Raw genomic sequence first — 21,685 nt, 5'->3', positions numbered from 1 at the left:
AGCCAGGGAAGAATTCAGGGGCAGCTCCATCTTGCCTCTCTCTTCTGAGGTGTGACAATATGATCAGCCCTTTTCCCCCCAAGCCCACCTCACAAGAACCTCACTGACTTTGCTTCCACAGCCTCTCCTGCCACCAGGGCCGGCCCACTTATGGGGCTCTGTGAGGCAGTTGCCTCAGGCGGCAGGCTCAGGACAGTAGGGAGGGGCAGCAGATCTGGAGGACCAAAGGGTGCTCCCCCTCCCAATCTCCTGGGCTTGTCGCCCACTGCCCCACCACTTGCTCCTCTCCAGCTTCCTTTTTTCTCCACCTTCAGAGCACCGGGGGTTCCCCTGGCCATTTTCAGTCACCTCAGGTGGCAGAAGCGGCCATTGGGCCTCAGGTGGCAGAACATCTTGGGCCAGTTCTGCCTGAGACTGAGCTCTTTCCCCCTGGCCCAGGGCGATCCCCCTGGCCCCTCTTCCTGAACAGTACCTGGGGCTTGAGGTCCTCTTCATCCTTGTAGTAATACAGGTGCTGCCCTTTCAGGACAAAGTACCTCTGCTGCCAGTTCTTGACGATGGAGCGCTGCTTCTTCAGCCAGCCGGTCTTCAGGGGCCGCTCCAGAAGGTTGGGAGGATGGGACCAGCTGCCCGAGCCTTTCGGGTCGACGGCCATCATGCTCTGGGAGCGGACTGGGGGAGAAGCGAGGGGCAGTGAGCTGGAGCAGGGAGAACACACCCACACCCCAGAGCAAAGCCAGGGGGCAGTTCTGGCCCAGAAGTGGCTCAAGCCCGTCAGGGAGGAAAGTCCACCATTGCACCTCCACAACGGAGCAAAGAGCAGAGGAGTGAGTCCAAGGAGGTATTGCTGCCGGATGGCGGGGCTCACGGCAGCCCGTAGCTTTGAGAAAGGAAGCCACTGCAGCTATTTGTTCAAATGGACTTCCTTTTTCCTGCGTGGGCGTTCGTCTTTACAAATGCAGGCAAGCAACCGAAAGCTGCCACCAACCAGGACATCAGATTTTCTTATTAAATGCGGCTGTTCAGGAACGAGGGGGACCTGCCGGGGCCTTCCTCGGCAGCCACCAAGAAAAATCAGGACAGGACATTTGTGTCACGTGCCAGGAATGCCACACTGGGCAAAAGATTCTTGCATTGCTAGACTAGGTGACTCTCATGGCCCCTTTCAACTGTATGATTCTAAACCTAATCAGATGTTCAGAAAGTTGATGGGAGTTTTAACCTGTTTTCAGTCTGTTGTTATTTTAACCTTTGAATGTTTGAAATTATTGTTGTTAATTCTTCTTATTGATAATTTTGTTGTTTTATCTTTTGGGGTGTCAGAGGAGGAGGAATGCTCCTTCTGGGGGAGTTTGTACACCTTTGCTCCCCACTCAGCTCTCACCTGTGACTCTTAAAAGCTGTCCGCGTGCGTGGGACAGTGGCCACACCCCAGGAAACAGCTTTCACTGGCCGACTAAACTAAGTGAGGGTAGCCAGTGGGCCTCAAACGCTCAGTGAGTTAGGGACATCCCCCTGCATGTGAAGAAGGGCTCCAGCAGATTGAGTGGGTGAGACCAAGAGTGGGTCCAATGGTTAGAAAGGTGATTTCTGCATGTGCTGTAGGAGGGAAGTGAGGGGAAGGAAGCCCGTTAGGAGAAGGAAAACTCTGCTCCTAAACCTCCACTGCTTTGCAGGATATCTTCAGGAGAAGAAAAGGCTAATCCGGAGTGGAGTCCCTAAGACAATTGGATGGAGCCTTGTACGCCTCCTTCCAGCAACTCCTGTTGGTGCCAAACGTCTTGCTCTGCTTTCCTTTGGACCACATCAGTGAGGACAAGAGGAGCGCCTTGTCCTCTGGGCAGACCAGGGTGGCTTGTGCCCCAGGGAGGTCACTTCAGTGCAGCTAACGCAGCAGTTTGGTTTCATCCCTGGAGGCGCACTCCATTGTCTCTCGAGACAGACAGATGCTGACAACATACATCCTGAACGTGAAACTGGGGCTCACAGCATTCACACCCCAACAGATCTTTCTTCTCCATTAGGCGCAGCTTTGGATTCAGCACAGAACTAGCATGTCTCTGTGCCTCTAGCGGCCAGCCTTCTTCCAGCTCAGCTCACCCACAACTCTCTCTGACTATTGTTCTCCTTCCTAGCAGCTATGGGTGCTTGTGGAGGAAAGACCCATCCATTTGTCTGGAGGATGCCATCACTTGGTTGTAGCATCTAACACAGCAATTTAACTATCACCCCTGGAGGTGCACTCCATTGTCTCTTGAGACAGACAGACACCAACAACCTTTTAAAGCCATCTTGGCTGGTGGCCATGACAGCCTCCTATGGGAGACGGGGTGGGGTGGGGTGTTTCTCTATCCACTTTCTCCATGCCATGCACAGTTTTTTTATATTTCTGTTGTGTTGCCTCGATCTCCATCCAGGCAGTGCTGGATTTAGCTAAACAAGCTATAGCTTAGGGCCCCACTCTCTTGGGGGCCCCAAAAAAATCAAAGGAACAAAACCTGGTTGTACATTTCCAAAATATAAGATAAAAATGGCTTTAAATACCTACTAGGTCCATAAATGACCATATAGCTATAGAATATATTCAACACAAAAAACAATGACAATTTGTTGTTGACAGCTGGACATATAAAAGGCCCCATTACCTTCAGTAGCTTAGGGCCTCATCACACCTAAATCCGGCCCTGCATTCAGGCCATTCATTCCTCAACTTTGCTGTCCCAAATCCCTTAACAGGAGGTGCTGTTGAAGCCAAGGCAACAACAACAGCCCTATCAGGCTAAGACTCCTCCCCAAAGTGCCAATGGCTAAATTAGGCCATTCAAATATTTGCTTCAGCAGAAACACAGCAGCGATGCAATAAGGTGCAAAGTGGAAATGAAACTGATTTGAGTCGGACTCTGCAGCTGCTGAGAGGTAAACCAGAAGCTAGGCAGACTCAACTGCCCGTGTCATGTGGGCTCCTCCTCAGATTCAGTACTTGTAATATGGGGCCTGACCTGCTCTACAGGGCTGTTGTCACCAGGTAAATGCATAAGACTCTCTCAAACTCCATAAAGGTTAAGTGTCATTATTAGCTAATGAGCTCCCTCTGCTGGAGGCTTGTGGATCAGGTCGTGGGTAGAAGGAGAAGATGTGAATTCATCGCAGTGCAATCGCATCTTGGGTATACATGGAAAGTGCGTATACCTAAACCCTTGGAGCTGCCCCCGTGCTGAGGCGGGTGCAAGTACGAGAAAGAGAGAATCCCCTTGCCTTCCAAGTGTTGAACAGGCCTTGTCTAGCAAGCAAGGCAGAGAAAGGCTCTCGGGCTCCTGGCACGGCACCCAGAGGGACAGGGTGGGGGGCATGATGCCCTTAGGGACAGGGCACGGCATGGGGGCCAGGGCCTCAGGCGCCCTACAGCTGGGGGGGGGAGGCAGCAGGCGTCTCCACCCCCATCGTTCAGCCCGGACACTGAGATCCAGCGCCGAGGGCCTTCTGGCGGTTCCCTCATTGCGAGAAGTGAGGTTACAGGGAAATAGACAGAGGGCCTTCTCAGTAGCAGCACCCGCCCTTCCATCAGATGTCAAGGGAAAAAGCAGCTATCTTAATTTTAAAAGACATCTGAGGGCAGCCCTTTTTAGGGAAGCTTTTAATATTTAGTGCTGTGTTGTTTTAATATTCGATTGGGAGCCGCCCAGAGTGGCTGGGGAGACTCAGCCAGATGGGTGGGGTATAAATAATAAATTATTATTATTATTAGGGTAAAGGTAAAGGGGTAAAGGGACCCCTGACCAGTAGGTCCAGTCGTGACCGACTCTGGGGTTGCGCGCTCATCTCGCATTATTGGCCGAGGGAGCCGGCGTATACCTTCCAGGTCATGTGGCCAGCATGACAAAGCCACTTCTGGCGAACCAGAGCAGCACATGGAAACCCCGTTTACCTTCCCGCTGTAGCGGTTCCTATTTATCTACTTGCATTTTGACGTGCTTTGGAACTGCTAGGTTGGCAGGAGATTATTATTATTATTATTATTATTATTACTATCATTATTATGGAGCCTGCGGGTGCCTGGGGCACGTGGCTCCAGTGCGCTCCAGGCCCCACAGTGAGGGCCGCCCGCCATTTTGTCACCCCCCTCAATGGGGACACCCAGGGCAGACCACACCTACCACACACCCCTTTGCTATGCCCATGGCTGGAAACCACAGGAGGGGAGAGGGCTGTTGGGCTCAAATGCTGCTTGCAGGCTTCCCACTGGGGCATCTGGTTGCACACCATGAGAACAGGACTAGATCGGCCATATTGGCCTGGTGCTTCAGGTTCTTGTTGTTCTTGGGGATGTTGTTAACACTTTTCTTTTCTTAAAACAAACAAAAAAACCATTTATATGTGCTGGAAGTTGCCCTGGGGAAACCCAGCCAGATGGGCGGGGTATAAATGATAAAATGATGATGATGATGATGATGATGATGATGATGATGATGATGATGATGATGATTTGAACTACAACTCCCATCAGCCCCAGCTGGCTCAAATTTAGGATGCTGGATCTGAAAAGAATTGTAGTCCCAAGCTTTTGGAGAGCATGCACTTGGGGGAGGTTGGCCTGGAAGGACCACGGATCAGACTCCATATGGGGCAGCTTCCAATGTCCAGAAATGGCATCTGAGCTGCAAGTGGAGTTTCCAAACAGCCCAAATGCTTGTTGAGTCATTGATCAACCACACACACAACTGTGATAACCGAGGCAGCAGGAGAGGGAAAGTGAGACCCTATGCCTGCTTTGACTCATTTGCACTCTGTGTTTCTTTTGTACGCTCACAGTTCATTTTTTTGTCTTCTCACGTAAGGTGGAATTAACGTATTGCCTCCTTTCTTTGATCCTCGGCATTTGAAGTTCATTGCCTTTGTCATTATCAGCCTTTTGGCTGAAAAAGCTGCAGGAAGAACAAATGATGACAGGATGAGCCACCCAGCTTTTGCTAAGCGAGAGCTTCGTGGATCTGTCTCATAAAGCCCCAATCAAGGCGAGACACCAGAGATTCATAATCAGGTCTCCCACTGTTTCCTTTAAAGAAAAGAAACCTTCCGGAGAAGATCACTTCCTCCCCTCCTGCCACCACCATGTTCTGATCTAAACCTCCCAGAGGTTCGAAGCTGTTTCCTCTGCTGGAGAAAACACTCTTTATTTCCCAGCAGCACAAACGTCTGCAAGGGTGTGTGTGTGTGTGTGTGTGTGAAATATTGCAGCAAAAAGGGCTGCTGCTGTTGTTTTTAAGAACGTAAGAAAAGCCTGCTGAATCAGGCCAATGGCCAATCTAATCCAGCACCTTGTTTTCACAGTGGCCTGTTGCAAGCAGGATTCAAGCACGAGGGCAACTCTCCCCTCCTGTGAGGTTCAGAGAAACTGGTATTCAGAAGCTTTGCTGCAGGGCCGTCTCAAGCAGGTCGGGCGCCCTGGCGCCGGGGCACGGAGATCGCTCTGGCGCCCCCGCCCTAGTGGGCGGGCGCAGCACGCAGCGCCCACCTGCCGGCCCAGCGCCCTGGCACCCCGCGCTTCCGAGACTACCCCTAGAGCCGGGCCTGCTTTGCTGCCTCCGACTATGGAAGCAGAACAGAGCCATCCTGGCTAGGAGCCATCAATAGCCCTCCCCTCCATGAATTCATCTAACCCTCTTTTAAAGCCATTTAGGGACACGGGTGGAGCTGTGAGTTAAACCACAGAGCCTAGGGCTCGCCAATCAGAAGGTCGGCAGTTTGAATCCCCACGATGGGGTGAGCTCCCATTGCTCGGTCCCAGCTCCTGCCAACCTTAGCAGTTCGGAAGCACGTCAAAGTGCAAGTAGATAAATAGGTACCGCTCCGGCGGGAAGGTAAACGGTGTTTCCATGCGCTGCTCTGGTTCGCCAGAAGTGACTTTGTCATGCTGGCCACATGACCTGGAAGCTGTACGCCGGCTCCCTCGGCCAGTAAAGTGAGATGAGCGCTGCAACCCCAGAGTCAGTCACAACTGGACCTAATGGTCAGGGGTCCCTTTACCTATGGGAGCAAGTTCTATAGTTGAGCTATGGAAGGATTTTCTTTTCTCTCTCTTGAATTTTCCACCATTCCAAGTATGTGTGATATATATATATATATATATATATATATATATATATATATATATATATATATATCAGAGCTTTCAAAATATAAAATAAACGCAAAGTATCCAAAATTTATAGGATATAACAAAAACTAAACTGTATAAAACAGTGCTCCTCAAACTCTAGCAGCTGCTTAGCTGGTCTAAGGATAGCACCCCTGTTTTGCACAAATTCCGTCTCTCCAAACAAGTTGCTCAAGAACTGTGGTTCTTTGTGCAGCAGGAAATCTCAACCTGTGTCCTGCCTTCTGGACTGCTTTGATGCCCCCCCAACCCCACCGCTGATTCCGAAAGAACTGACAGTGAAAACAATGGCGGAATGAATGCAAATAGGCTTGGAGCAGATGCTTAGATACAAGCCGGAGAACTTACAGATAGAAGAGCAAGTTCATAGAGAGCTGCAAAATGTGCACCTCATATTTCAATTTGAAAGGAAACTGCATGTAACATGCACATGCCTTGATGGCATTTTCTGCACACTGAAAAAAAAACTGCTCAGACACGAAATGTCGGCTGCAGGCCATTTCCGGGTGGTTCCTGTTGCAGGCTCTCAAAACACAAGCAGGAAGAAGCAATGCTTCATGTTTTCAAGGCGCTCAGCAAAAAAAAAAAAAAAAAAACCTTAGTGCTTGTTGTGCTCCTGGCTGGAAACATCCGTTATTTTGTGAAAGCTTTTCTCAGTTTATTTTGAGATGACCTTCTCCACGTCAAGAGAAGCAGAGAGAATGTGCTAAACGGCCCGATGGTTGGTGCCATTACTCAGAATAAAGTGGCCCTGGAGTTAGCCCAGCTTACGTGGGTTTATTGATTGCAGCATTCGAAGGAGGAGAGTGACTTACTCGTTTTGCACACCCTGCTGCAATATCAGCACCCCTTGTGCATCTCCTGTGCTTTGGGGGACACACTTCAAGTAACCAAGTGTTTGGTCACATTTAGAAGCTTATACAGAATGGCAGAAAATCCATATTAACTGAAGGTTTGACAGCACTAACGCAGAAGAATGTTTTGTTCCACAGTGTGCCCACCTCCAGGGACCCAGGTGGCGCTGTGGGTTAAACCACAGAGTCTAGGGCTTGCTGATCAGAAGGTCGGCGGTTCGAATCCCTGCAACGGGGTGAGCTCCCGTTGCTCGGTCCCAGCTCCTGCCCACCTAGCAGTTCGAAAGCACATCAAAGTGCAAGTAGATAAATAGGGACCGCTCCGGCGGGAAGGTAAACGGCGTTTCCGTGTGCTGCTCTGGTTCGCCAGAAGCAGCTTTGTCATGCTGGCCACATGACCCGGAAGCTGTCTGCGGACAAACGCCGTCTCCCTCGGCCTATAGAGCGAGATGAGTGCCGCAACCCCAGAGTCGGACACGACTGGACCTGATGGTCAGGGGCACCTTTACCTTTACCTTACCTGTGCCCACCCCCAAAAGAAGACAGTTTGTGCAAAGCAGGTAGCAAAGGAAAGACACACACTCAGTGGTGACAGCTTGAATAAAACATTGGGGGGGCAGGTAAGCCCCACCCCACATAGTCAATCACATGACATGGTGCACACACACCATTTGAATGGCAATGCCCATCAACTTGGGGGGGCAGCCCCTCAAATATTTTATTGGGGGACCAAAGCTCCCTTGGCCCCTAGGAGTTGGCTCTGGTGCACCTTCTTCCACCTTGGAAAGAGCACAGGACACAGGTAGACCAGCCTTGTTCTGGACAGGGGTGGTGTCCCCAAATCTGCCCCACCCCTGCCGCCATGGCTACAGGCCGATGCAGCAGGTCCTGCTTTTCAACTCACAGCAGCAGCGGATTTGAGAGTGTCAGGTGCTGAGGACAGATGTGGGGCTGCTGCTTTCACACCCCGATTATGAGGACCTAGAGCCCCGCCTGTGACAGAGAGACCAGGGAGGAGCAGGAGAGAAAAGTATGCCCTTTAGGACCTTTCTGCTGCAAGATCTTATCCCTTCCCCCAGGGGCTTATTCAAGTGATACCAATAGACATGCAAATATTTTTCTCTTGCAGAACTGCTGTGGTTAATCCTTCTGCCTTGGGTCCGTCTATTCACAGAGGCCCTGGGGACAAACATTTGCTCCCTCTGTTCAGAAGCTGTGAGGTGGCCAGAAAGACAGGGGCAACTGAGGAATAATGACATGATGTAGTTGAGCATGGAGTGGCAAGGATTGGGGGTGGGCAAAGAGCTCAAAGAATCCTAGAGTTGGAAGAGACCACAAGGGCCATCCAGTCCAACCCCCTGCCAAGCAGGAAACACCATCAAAGCATTCTTGACATATGGCTGTCAAGCCTCTGCTTAAAGACCTCCAAAGGAGGAGAATCCACCACACTTCTTGGCAGCAAATTCCACTGTCGAACAGCTCTTACTGTCAGGAAGCTCTTCCTAATGTTTAGGTGGAATCTTCTTTCTTGTAGAAGAGGAGGACAGAACTTCAGAGCATAGAAACTTCATGTCCTCGAGTGATCACTGCCTGCTCATTTGCAGAATTAAAAGGGTGAACAATCCAACTTCCTCCTTTTTATATATAAAAAAAGAATTAAAAGCTGAAATGTGGACACTGCATCAGATCATAAGATGCGTAGAGAAGAAAGGCAACATGTCTGAGATAAGGAGGCAAGCTAATCTGGACATCTTTTTGTAGACGTGGCCTCTGTAAAACGGCCTGGGGGAAATGTTGTGCAGAGGTTTGTGACAGCAGAGGAAGTCTGCCTTTGGCTAAAAGGGGGAGCTTCACTCCCGAGTTCTCATGAAACCCAAGCAGCCCTCGATACACGCAAGAGATTAGGGAAACAAGAGCAGTAAGAGCGTTGGACAAGGGCCAGAGAAATCTGGGTACAAATCGCCATTCAGCCAGGAAGCTCATTGGGTGACCTTGGGCCAGTCATTCTGCCTCAGCCTAGCCTCCCTCGCAGGGTCGTTGAGAGGACAAAATGAGGGAGGGCCATCTATGCTGCAGGCTAGAAATGTAGTCAAGAAAAAAACAGCCGTACCTATTTTAGACATGTCCATCTTCAGGTTGAAATCCCAATTCCGTGGCAGCTTGAGAGACATCCCGGTTCCAGTGGCGGGAAGGTCTGCGCAGATGTGTCTGAACTGCGGGTCTGAATCCCTTCCACAGATTGTGTGCGCATGCTATATATATATATATATTTAATTTCCTTCTGGGCTTACATGAAAGAAGAAGAAAAGTCTCGGTTGACGTTGGTTTGCCAACAACTTCCTGTGATCTTCTGTGAGAAACCCAAAGGAGGACTTCTCTATTTTTATTTTCCAGTTCAGTCTCTTCAATTTCTAGGTGCAATGCAAATATCAGTTTGTTTCCAACCTGCACACACCCACCCCCATTCCTCCAAGGGCTTTGGAGAGCACCTGAGCTCTAGCTGCATTTAGCTCCCTGCTAATGTGCAAACATGTTTTAAGACCGGCACATGTACACACCCTGAAACAGTTTGCAGGCTTGGTTCATGGAGCTGTATGGGTGCTACTATGTTAGCGCATTTGAGGAAGTGGGGGCTGCCGCTTGTACATTACTCATGCACTGGGGAGTGGGCAGTGCCGGATTTACATATAAGCTAAACAAGCTATAGCTTAGGGCCCCACTCTCTTGGGGCCCCCTAAAAAAATTTAAAGGAAAACAACAACTGGATGTACATTTCCAAAATATAAGATAAAAAACAAATAAAATATAACCTACATACAGCAACAGTGTTTTGTGTTGTGTAGGCTCCTATGAGGGGACGCGGGTGGCGCTGTGGTCTAAACCACTGAGCCTAGGGCTTGCCAATCGGAAGGTCAGCGGTTCGAATCCCCTCGACGGGGTGAGCTCCCATTGTTCAGTCCCAGCTCCTGCCAACCTAGCAGTTTGAAAACACGTCAAAGCGCAAGTAGATAAATAGGTACCAGTCTGGCGGGAAGGTAAACGGCGTTTCCGTGCACTGCTCTGGTTTTGCCAGAAGCAGCTTAGTCATGCTGGCCACATGACCCAGAAAACTGTCTGCGGACAAACACCGGCTCCCTTGGCTTGTAAAGCTAGATGACCGCCGCAACCCCAGAGTCGCTCAGAACTGGACTTAACTGTCAGGGGTCCTTTACCTTTACCTTTAGGCTCCTATGATGTAAGTAATGGCTAGCCTGCTCCCTAAAATATCATTGGTTTGCTCATTTCTATATATAGGGTGCCTACATTCTGCATGTACAAATGGCTTTAGATACCTGTTAGGTCCATAAATTACTATATACTATAGCATATATTCAACACAAAAAATAGTGGCAATTTGTTGTTGACAAAGGACAGTTGGACATATAAAGGGCCCCATTACCCCTTTACCTTAGGGCCTCATCAAACCTAAATCTGGCCCTGGGGGTGGGGAGAGAGGACAACCAGAAAGTATTAAAGGTTTTTCATGTGCAACTCAGCTCATGACTGTGGGAAATGTCTGGCAACATGCCGCGAGCGTGGCAACCCCTTCCTCTCTTAACAGGATGCGTCGCCTTTAGACCAGACTGCGAACAATGCTACAAATTTGTATTATCAAAAACGTACAAATTGCTTTTGGAAGGATATACAAAGGATGAAGAAATTAAGGCAGTGATGATGCACTGGGCTAGAGATTTTGGTTATACTATACAACTTTCTTCTTGGGAAAAGTTATGGAAAGAGGACATAAAAGTTTAAAACGTGCTGCTCATTGAAGGGAAATGATATGAAAATCATGTATTGTCGCTGTGGGTTAAACCACAGAGTCTAGGGCTTGCTGATCAGAAGGTCGGCGGTTCGAATCCCTGCAACGGGGTGAGCAGTTCGAAAGCCCATCAAAGTGTAAGTACTGTAGATAAATAGGGAAGGCGGGAAGGTAAACGGCGTTTCCGTGTGCTGCTCTGGTTCGCCAGAAGCAGCTTTGTCATGCTGGCCACATGACCTGGAAGCTGTCTGCGGACAAATGCTGGCTCCCTTGGCCTATAGAGTGAGATGAGCGCCACAACCCCAGAGTCGGACACGACTGGACCTGATGGTCAGGGGCTCCTTTACCTAACACAAACTGAAATTGCGAAAATGTTTGAAACTAGTTCAAATTTGTGTTGGAAATGTAAAGGGAAGGAGGGTACTCTTTACCATATGCATAGCTGCCAAGTTATCCCTTTTTTAAAGGGATTTTCCCTTATGCTGAATAGGCTTCCTCGCGAGAAAAGGGAAAACTTGGCAGCTATGCATATGTGGTGGACATGTACATTGGTAAAGGCTGTCTGGGAAATGATATTTAATGAACCAAAGAAAATGTTTTAAAAAAACATTTGTTAAAAAAAAAATCAGAAGCCTGCCTTTTACTACCGTAGGTATAACAGGTGAAGAGCTACCAAGAGAAGATAAAATACTTTTTATGTATGCAATGACGGCAGCGAGAATGCTTCTAGCCCACAGATGCAAGGATGGAGAAGTACCAACAAAAGAAGAATGGCAGACTAAACTGATGGAGTATGCAGAGATGGCGAAACTGACGGCGAAGGTCAGAAAACAGGAAGATCAAGGATTCCTAAAAGACTGTTGTAAATTTTCCATATATTTAAAAGACCACTGTAAACAGTTAAACTCTGGCAGGGATGTAATCACACTTGTAAAGTGGAATTAACTATGGTAACCGTGGATATATAATAGCTGGATAAGGGTAAAAGATGCAGAATACTTTATTTTAAACACAGAACCCATGGAGGGAAGGAAGGAGGTCTGAAGGTTTGAATGAACTTTTTATTTTAATGTTTGAAATGGTTAAAGTTAAAATGTGTAAAGTTATGTAAAACCTACACACACACACACACACACACACACACACACACACTGCTACAAATTTGGCACAGACAGTGATCCATGAGGCCAGCCTCCCCAGACATTTTGGACTCCCCACCAGCGTCCCCGACCAGCACAACTTCCTGCTGTTGTAATAATAATAATAATAATAATAATAATAATAATAAGAATAAGAATAAGAATAAGAATAAGAATAAGAATAAGAATAAGAATAAGAATAATAATTTATTTATACCCTGCCCATCTGGCTGGGTTTCCCCAGCCGCTCCGGGCGGCTTCCAACAGAAAAATAAAACACAGTGATCTATTAAACATTAAAAGCCTCCCTAAACAGGGCTGCCTTCAGATGTCTTCTAAAAGTCTGGTAGTTGTTTTTCTCTTTGACATCTGATGGGAGGGTGTTCCACAGGGTGGGCGCCACTACCGAGAAGGCCCTCTGCCTGGTTCCCTGCAACTTGGCTTCTCGCAATGAGGGAACCGCCAGAAGGCCCTCGGTGCTGGACCTCAGTGTCCGGGTAGAATGATGGTGGTAGAGACACTCCTTCAGGTATACTGGACCGAGGCCATTTAGGGCTTTAAAGGTCAGCAACAACACTTTGAACTGTGCTCGAAAATGTACTGGGAGCCAATGTAGATCTTTCAAGACCGGTGTTATGTGGTCTTGGCGGCCGCTCCCAGTCACTAGTCTAGCTGCCGCATTCTGGATTAGTTGTAGTTTCCGAGTCACCTTCAAAGGTAGCCCCACATAGAGCACATTGCAGTAGTCCAAGCGAGAGATAACTAGAGCATGCACCACTCTGGCGAGACAGTCCGCAGGCAGGTAGGGTCTCAGCCTGCGTACCAGATGGAGCTGATAGACAGCTGCCCTGGACACAGTACAGTACAATCGCATCTTAACAGGCATTTAACTTGTGTGATTTCAGCCATACGCAGCAGAAGGCAGGCCTGGTTGAGATGGTGAACAACTAAAATCCAAGGAAGGTGGAGAGCTCAAAAAGCTCTTTTTGCGACAGGTCTGCTTTGGTTAGCCGGCGCAAATTTTTTAAGCTCTTCACCTTGCTTGCTGAGCAAGGCCCGCTTGGCGTGCAGGTTCTGGGAGAGCTTGAGGATTGACACCCCCTCCCTCTCTCTCTCCTGCCCACCCACTAGCTGTGGGGCGGCTCCAAGGATTTGGGTATATGCGATTTTTATGTTTAGGCCGAACCTTTGGAACCGAGCCCCCATATAAGGTGTGATTGTACTGTAGTGTGTTTTAAAACTTCTGGGGAGGTGTGAAGTGAGGGGGGGGGAGAGAGCTCAGTTTGTGCGACACACCATCTTCCCCACCAGCCCTTCCTAGCCCACCGCTATGATAATGGTCCAAGGCACCTTAAGCAGGATGTGCTCCAGGAGGAAGGCAGAGCACTACCATTAAAAGCACAGATCACAGAGGAAGCAGTGTTGGATCCCAAAACTGGGATCTCCAATTCAGTAATTCTAAGAAAGAAGCACTTATGGAATCATAGAATCGTAGAGTTGGGGTCCCGAGGGTCATCTAGTTCAACCCCAGATTGGACTAGGTTTACATCTGGAAAACTTCGTATTTGAAAACGCTTCATAAAAGGTGTTATTTGAAGACGACACCTTATCTGCATTACAACTTGTGGTTTACTGGACTTGTGCAATGCTTATTGATCAGGTAATGAGCAATCTGACGAGTCTGGTTTTCTTAGCTTCAGGGTATATTGTGGAAGCAGTGTAATTGCAGCTGTATTTCCTGGTAGTTGCATTTGTGTCTGAGGCAATTTTTATAATGCACAACAAGACCAAGAATTATGTTTTGGGTGTGATAATTTTTCTTGGGGGTAACCAGAGGAGCTGGCTCAAGATTTAGGATTCATTCTATTTATCATTAAGAGAAGCTTAATTCCTCTTGGGTCCTTTTTTTTTTAATGATCAGCATTTCAAGCTTTGAAACATATTGAATGGGGGGGGGGGAGAGAATGAATGCACCATTAATAAGATCAATATGGGACTTCCAATTCCTGTAGCGAGCATGGAAAGTCGCTCAAATGGAGCTACTGGGGGACAGCGGGGGGTAGCATCCCCCTTAAAGTTGTAAGTGGGACAGGGAGAAGGGGAGGGAAGGGGAGGGGGTTAAATATGCTCTCTGTTCCTGTTTTTGAAAATGCAAATAAAAATTTAAAACAAAAAATAGAATAAAACAAACCCTTCTGCTTGGCCTAAAAAACTGCACGCACACACACACAAACAGTTTAGATACATTTTTATTTAACAATATTACCGTATATAAATAGGATAAAATACCTTTATATAATATTTCACATTCTGACAGTCAAATGAACCAAAAAGAGGCAAGCCTACAAGTGTCTGCAAAAAAAACCCCAAAGAAACCAACCACCAACATTCCTCCTGTAAAAGACAAAAGCACAGAGAAATAAAGCAGAGGATTTGTGGAGGGGATAAGCACATCCCCATCAGAAGAAGGAAAACAGGGGTGGGAGTGGGGTCTGTGAGTGGAGGAAGATGTCACAGGGACATTAAAGGGGCTCACAAGTTCTCATTGATACAGACATGCCGATGAGCACAAAGGTTGTATTGCCAGCTTTAGATATTGTGAATGCGGGACTTTTCTGTCAACCTAAGCTACCCCTCCAAACATACAGAGCTGTTACCAGAAAGAATTGGGGGGGGGGCTGAGAAAGGTTGGAAAGGGATGGCTAAGAGTCTGATTTGATACTTGGCAAGTCTAGAGGCAGTTAAGGAATGTAGAAGCACTTCCTTCTGGGAGCCCATGCTAGCAAGCGGGGCAAGGAGTCCCCCTCAGATACATGTGGCAGAACATCCCAAAAGATATGCCCTGGGACCCCCTCTTTGAAATAACAGAGGGGAGTTAGGAGGACGTCAGCCTTAGAGCTCCTGAAACGTTAAATCTCATACTTCTGCTAAGCAACCAGTACCCGTTAAGCAAAGGGTCTTTTAAATGGGGGGGGGGGTGAGTTGACCCGTGTTCCCCAGTTCTTCTGTCCCCAACTCCACATAGCCAGCCTTCCAAATCTCCACTCAAATCATCACAACCGCCTCGCAAGTGAGTGCCTGTCTTCCACTCCAGAGACACTGCTTTGTGTCAGTGTCTCTCTTTAGCCCCAAAGAATGCAGAATCCGGACTTGGACCCAGCTCCAACCCCTGTGATATCCAGCTTCCTCACACAACCCCTCTGGATCCACCTTCCCCATCCCGTGAGAGGTGTGCAAGGACTCCCTTGATGCTGGCCCAGCTACCACTGGGATTGTGGGGAGGTGGGCCAAGGTCACCTGGCTCAGGTGTGACGCGCAACACACCTCCAGCTCCACCTGGCTTACTGGTGCGTGCGCGCTGTGTGCCAGGCAATCAGGCCAGCCAACCATGGAAAAGGACACACTTTGGCCGGACTAGGCCTAGCATATGGAGCACACACTCCTCTTAGTAACAGCTACAGCACCCCAAACTAATCCTGCTCAACTCCAGGCCAACTCGGGGTTTTCACCAGCAAATACACCCGCACCGCTAACTACCCCTACCGCAACTCCACTGCATACCAAACTGCCTTTTGTTACCTGCTGCTCCCCATACCTTTGCTACCTGTGTGCAACTGAACTAAGACCCACAGGCTTCCCTTTGGGCAGGAGAGACTCTCTCTCACTTACACCTCAGCCCCTTGGAGGAACCGGCTGTTTCTGTGTTGATGCTCTGTATCCCTGAGCAGCCCTTTTCTAATATGGATGGGTCACGGCCGTCTTTAAACTCCCCCAAAGAGAAAACTAATAAGCCATTAAATTAAAAAAAAAAGGTATCGAACTTAAAGTTGTCCATAATGTTGTCATCTAATGACTAAAACCAGGATGTGAATCCTTCCTATTCTGGGTAACTTTAAATGAGTGCCAGTTCTCAGGGGTGCAACTGTGGTGCCTTTGCAACAGAAACACCAACACTTTGTTTGACTTATACCCAAGACTGAATCTTGCAAGAATGTGTGGACTGCTGGGACACTGAACCCACCCAGTACCTGAAATGCACTGACATGAGAAGCAATCCCAGAACAGTGCGCAACTATCCAGAGTGCACACAACGGGCCTTATATATTAGAAGTGTTGTTGGCTGCTGCAGGTGTGTGTGTGTGTGTGTGTGTGTGTGTGTGTGTGTGTGTGTGTGTGTGGAGTCTAGGATAAACTGTTCATTTCCAGTTCCCTTTGGTAGGCAGGATGCAAGGAATTGTGGCCACCAACCAAACAACTGAATTTAGCTGGAATCAGGGCATGTCAGTGACATTTCAATGAAACAGGGACCCCCCCTTGAGCCCCCTCCCCCAATTTTCTTTATTAATTAATTACCGTTGCATGGCCACTCGTTGCCCCACATACCCATTCTGCTTCTGTCCTGCTTCCCCCAAGGTCAAAACACTGAGTAAGTTCAAACACACACACACACACACACCCTTTTTTAGGTATCAAAACCCAAAACTTCCCATCAAAATGGCAGGCATGTTCAATTTAGGGGTCAGCTGCGGTTAAAAGGCGATTGTTAGGTCAGGAAAAAATACTGTTTCCTTTGGGGAGGGGTGTGTGTGTCTTGACAGCAGAGGAACGGGAAGAGGGGGGCAAAAAATCTTTCCCTGCAACCCCCCTCAACTCAATAAGCTTCTCCCACTATGTGGTTTCAGATGCCTGGACTCTGAATCCAAGAGCGTTTGGGGCAGATGGGATCAGGGAATATACCAGAAGAGGCAGCAAAACAGTATAAATGAGCAGCTTTCAAAAAATACACCTTTTTTTTTTTTAAAAAAAAAAAGCTAATCAGCCTAGCGCAAAGGGCTCCTCACGCACTCTCTTCTGTCAGAGAGGAAGTGACAGCACAGGTGGCGAAGGGGACCCTGAAGTGGAATCACGTAAAGAGATCAGGCATCGTACCTAAGCTAGCAGCTGCTCAGTGACTCAGGCCCAGATCTCAAAGCATACATCAATCTGAATCAAGGCTGGACCACTTCAGGCTGTGGTGGGGGGGCTCAACGTGGTTGAAATTTCCTCCTTCCAAAAAAACCCCAAAACAAATAAACCCCAAAACACACCCACGTGCGTTCATATGGAAAGCTAACAGAATCTTTATTCTCACCCTCTCGCTTTCTGAGTCCTGATAATGCCTTTGTAAGCACGAGCTTTCAGTCATATGAGTCCCCTTCTGCAACTGAAAGTGGGACCACTGCCTTGGGAACGGGGACTCCAGTGGGAGTGTTTGAGGGGACAGAAGATAAACAGGAGCCTCACAACAGCAGGGACTCAAACAGCTGCATGAGCTGGGCACTGCAATGGCTGGGCACCCAGGCCAGCCTCCGCTCCTTTACAACCCCTTTAAGTTCCCAGGAGGCCAAATGTCCTGCTTCCATATCCATCTATTCAGGTGCTCTTCCTCCAAAATGAAGGAAGGCTTAAAAAAAGAAAAAGGGAAAAAAAAACACCCCCCAAAAAAGTTCAGTAGGATTTGTGAAATAAAACCTAAACAAACAAAAAAATGCATTTGCCTTCATGGTCTTCCAAATTTTTCTGTGGCAAATGGTTTGCTCTGCTTCGGGAACATGAAGATAAATGCTCTGATCTTCTCTGCTTATCAAGAACCGCACAGTAGCAGGTGAACTTTGCATCCTTTTCTGCCAGCAACGCAAGAAATAGGGCAACGTCACAAGGACAGGCAGCAACATGCATCCATTTCTGCGCAGGAAACTGGGTTACAAGAGGAAGCGGCTTCTCCTGCTGGCAGGGATTTCCCCTGCATGGAAGCGAGACAAGGGCAGCTGTTTCCAGGGCAGGATGGCAGGCCTTGCCCCCACCCCCTTGCAGAAGCGCCATTTAGGGACATTCAGCATAGCTGTCCTTGAGTCTTCTTGGCTCTCGAGCTGCTTCTGTGAGCAAAGTGCCCCTGGATCCCAGTTTTCTTGGCTGGCCGGGGGGAGGGCGAGATCTCCAACCCACCCCTATGAAAACCCACTCAACATTATACACTTGGCACTAAGGATGGGTCTCTGCACCACCACATTGCCGGATGTCTGTGTGGTGAACAGGGACGCAGATTGGGGAAAGCTGCTCACTTCACTGCACTTAGGAACCTGGGCATTTGCCAAATGCAATACGCAGCACCGGATCCATCTCATGGATAAGGAAGCCAGGATGGTGGAACAGGGGTGCATAATCCAGGTAATTTTGATTCAACATGCCTGCCTTCTTTCTTTTTTTAACCCACGCTATTTGGCACTCTTTCCTGTCTCTTCCCTCTCCCCGCTACAAAAACGCCGCTGCTCTGAGAGTAGAACGAGCCTTGCACGACTTTCTATACACATCTGGGAATAAGAAAAACCACCGGGCAGATCTGAGGGGTAAAACCACCTTCCGAAACCATCAGCTGAGCGTCTCCTTCCGCGCCACGGTTCCTTCCCAGCTAAAAGCTGCCCTCTGTTTGCTCAAAACCACCGCCACAGAGATATAGATACATTTCTTTTTAAAAAAAATGCACAAATGCAAACCTTTTATACGGAAAAGGAAGTGTGAGACATGAGGCTTGGTTACTGTCCTAAATCAGGCAAGCTGGGAGAGGGTTTCCTCTGGGGGGTGAGGGGGGGCTTGCCCGTGCTCAGTTCCATCCTGACAGCACAGGCGCCTATGCGTCCTCAGAGCCAGCCAACATGCCCTTGTCCACCAGGTGGGCCTTTAGCGTGTTGAAGATGTTCACCTGCTGATCCGGTCGCAGAGTTAGCAGCTGCTGGATCAGCTTGCTCGGATTAGGACCCCTGGAGTGAGAAAAAAAAAAGAATAAGGCAATCACCTCACCTCACCAGGCTGGGAACGTTTGGAAAGGGAGGCTTCCCAAAGACCAGGGTTTCCTATACTTGGGTCGCCAGCTGGACTACAACTCCCATCATCCCTGACCACTGGTACTGCTAGCTAGGGATGATGGGAGTTGTAGTCCATAAACAGCTGGATGCCCAGGATTGGAAAACCCTGCTGTAGACCCACGCCTTGTTTAGTTTTGTTACTAGGATTAATGGCTAAGGCGAGTCTTCCTTTCAATGCCACCGTCAGGCTCTCCTTTGATGCTGAGCGAGGGATCCCTTTGATCCCAGCCTCACATTCTCTCCACCCTCCTAAACTCTGAACTGAGAACACAAGGATTATTAGAGGTGGTGTGGGGAAATTGCACTGTCAGAATATTTGATTCGCCGTCCCAGAGTCAACTGAGGTTTGGCTAAACAAGACCCTTTTGATATAGTCATTTGTAACTTTCATAAGCAATAATAGCGTATTATATAAACCTCCAATGACTCATGCATAGCTCTGGAGGGGTATTTGCCTTCCTCCTGATGGATATTTCTTTTGCCTAGCCTAGACCTGTTTCTGACTGCTCCCTTCCCCAACCAATTAATTCTCTTCCTAATGGCTTCTGTTCTGATTTCACTCTCACCCACCACTCCACATTAATTTCCTAATATCGATGATGTTGTAAACAACTTCTGTACTCTGTTCAGTCAGAGCTGTGTTTTGTTCTCCTTTTAATGATCTGTACATCTCTTTGCCTTTTTACAGCTGCGTTTTCAAAAGCCGATAAACATATACTTTCAGGAAAAAGAGAACCCAAGGATTGATGGTGCGATCCGCAAGCAAACCAAACCATCATCTCACCTGATAAAGCTTGCAATGTAGACATTCACAAAGGTGGCCATCAAGTACTGGCAGTCGAACCGATCCATGATGCCTCCATGCCCTGGGATGGTGTTGGCAAAGTCCTGCACAATCGAGAGGGGGAAAGTAGAGTTTGTATATGCCCTGGCAGGTGGAGGGGATTCCTGATCCAAACCCACCTGCCCTCTTGACACTGACACGAGGAAACAGGGAAGAGGAAAAGATCATCACTAATTTCCACCCCCATTAGCCCCTTACCAAACAAAGAGTCCTCACTCAGTCTGTTCACACCCCACTGGAAGTTATGGAATCTAAATTGTTTCACTTCTTGTTTACTTACCCAGACATTAAGGAGAAGGATTTCTGTTTTTGAAATAAAGCTTCTATATTTTATATAAACATTTGATTTTTTTTTAAAAACAAAACCTGTAAATTGACATATACAGTACAGTAAAAACTATTTAAAGTTTTGTAAACTGTACATTTTTATCACTGCAAGACATTTCAAAGTCTAGATAATAAAAGTGGGGTATAATATAATATCTAAATAACTATCCCATTAGAGTTTTAATTACTTTAAAAATAATACTTTACATGTTTTTAGCTTTTTTTGTATTTTATCTGTGTTGTTTTAATTTGTGTCTGGGGAAAAGGCAGGATACAGAGAAATACAAATATATTCCAGGAAATGTTTTATTAGAACTGATGTGGGTTCGATAGACCTGCCATCTTGACCATGCTCTTTCCAGTTGTGCCATACCTTGATCTTGAAAGCTCTTTTAAATCCGCTGGCAAAAAACCCTCCGAAGGGACCGATGAGAGAGGCGAAAGTAGAGAGTGCAATGCTGTGGATCTGGAAGGGGTACATCCGAACTGTTTTCTAGAAAAAGGAGAGGGGGGGGGGGTCATTGTCATTTCAAGAAGCTCTGCCACGCCAGCAGAGGCGAACTGGAAAACGGCTCTGCAAACCCTGCCTATTATACTTGCAGCCTTACGACTGACTTTAAGAACATAAGGATAGCCTGCTGAATCGGGCCAATGGCCTATCTAGTCCAGCATCCTGTTCTTCTCATCAACCAGTTACTCCGGATGCAGGATTCAAGCACAACAGCACTCTCCTCCTCCTGCGATATCCAGCAACAGGCCTTCAGAAGCATGAGCAGAGCCCTCTCCTCCATGAATTTGCCCAGTCCTCTTTGAAAGCTACCCAAGTTGGTTGGTGTCAGGGGGTTGTTGCGACTACTCTAGAGTAACGACGCTCCGCATTCTTGTCTTTAGACAGTTTTATTTCGTGCAGTCTATTTACAGTGAAACTGGTGTGTAGAACATGTCTGCTCAGTCCGATGCAGAATCCGGCAATGGACCGCCCCTAGACTTCTTCCAGCATAAGAGTCTCGGGACGGCAAATCTCCTTCCCCTCCTTCTCCTGCGTAATTCCGGAACCGGGGGAAAAAAGGGTCTACGCTCCATGTTTTCCTTCTCCCCCCTTTCCCCCTCGCTCTCTTCCTCCCTCACGTGTAACAGGGGCTCTTCTGTGTTGCCAGAGCCCTGGACCTCTCTTTCCCCTTCCTCACTGGACTCCTCCCCATCCTCGCTGGCACTGCTGCTAGTGGAGGAGCTGCTCCTGATGAGGGGAGGAGGATCCCTATATTCTCTTCCCCTTACATCCGGCATCAGTGCCTCCTGTGGAAGGGGGTTCCCTAGTTTAACGATGCGTGAAGAAACATTTTCCTTCATCTGTCCTGAATCACCCAACATTCAGCTTCCTTGGGTGTCCACAAGTTCAGGAGGGTTCTGGCCCGTACCATTTTTGGACTGCAATTGTGTAGGGGGAGGAAGCACTACTGTATATATATATGTGCTCCCCACAAATCCTCCCCCCCCCAGACCTCCCCTTCCCACAACGTCCACAAGTAGCAAAACGCAGAGGCAGAACATTTCTCTCAAACGTCCTCATTTTCTCAATGAAAGAGCTCGCATTTGTAGGGTAGATTCAGACCATCCCTCGCTTGCCCTGGTACAGTCCGAGGAAAGCCGTGCTTGATTCTGC

The 21,685-nt window shown here is 48.2% G+C and overlaps 2 protein-coding genes across 3 annotated transcripts in view; both read right to left on the bottom strand.

Annotated features, from left to right (window-relative positions):
- Positions 1-9,490, bottom strand: part of ARHGAP25 (Rho GTPase activating protein 25) — a 32,793-nt gene extending 23,303 nt beyond the window's left edge. Inside the window, exons 1-2 of one of the 2 annotated variants that reach the window (XM_035120641.2) lie at positions 9,119-9,490; positions 473-672 (exon numbers count right to left, since the gene is read on the bottom strand). In XM_035120641.2, the coding sequence (XP_034976532.1) occupies positions 473-672; positions 9,119-9,179 (261 nt within the window). In that variant the 5' untranslated portion in view covers positions 9,180-9,490. The remainder of the gene's footprint in view (positions 1-472; positions 673-9,118) is intronic. The other variant, XM_035120640.2, reaches the window with a different exon arrangement.
- A 4,690-nt stretch (positions 9,491-14,180) lies between these two features.
- CDS2 (CDP-diacylglycerol synthase 2) overlaps positions 14,181-21,685 on the bottom strand; it is a 41,099-nt gene continuing 33,594 nt past the window's right edge. Inside the window, exons 11-13 of the mRNA XM_035119052.2 lie at positions 20,396-20,515; positions 19,636-19,739; positions 14,181-18,746 (exon numbers count right to left, since the gene is read on the bottom strand). Coding sequence (XP_034974943.1) covers positions 18,617-18,746; positions 19,636-19,739; positions 20,396-20,515 — 354 coding nt within the window. The 3' untranslated portion in view covers positions 14,181-18,616. The remainder of the gene's footprint in view (positions 18,747-19,635; positions 19,740-20,395; positions 20,516-21,685) is intronic.

Source organism: Zootoca vivipara, chromosome 6 (assembly GCF_963506605.1).
Source record: "Zootoca vivipara chromosome 6, rZooViv1.1, whole genome shotgun sequence".
Taxonomy (NCBI): Eukaryota; Metazoa; Chordata; class Lepidosauria; order Squamata; family Lacertidae; genus Zootoca; species Zootoca vivipara.
Note: the sequence above shows the minus strand (reverse complement) of the source record. Positions and strands in the feature narration are given on the sequence as shown.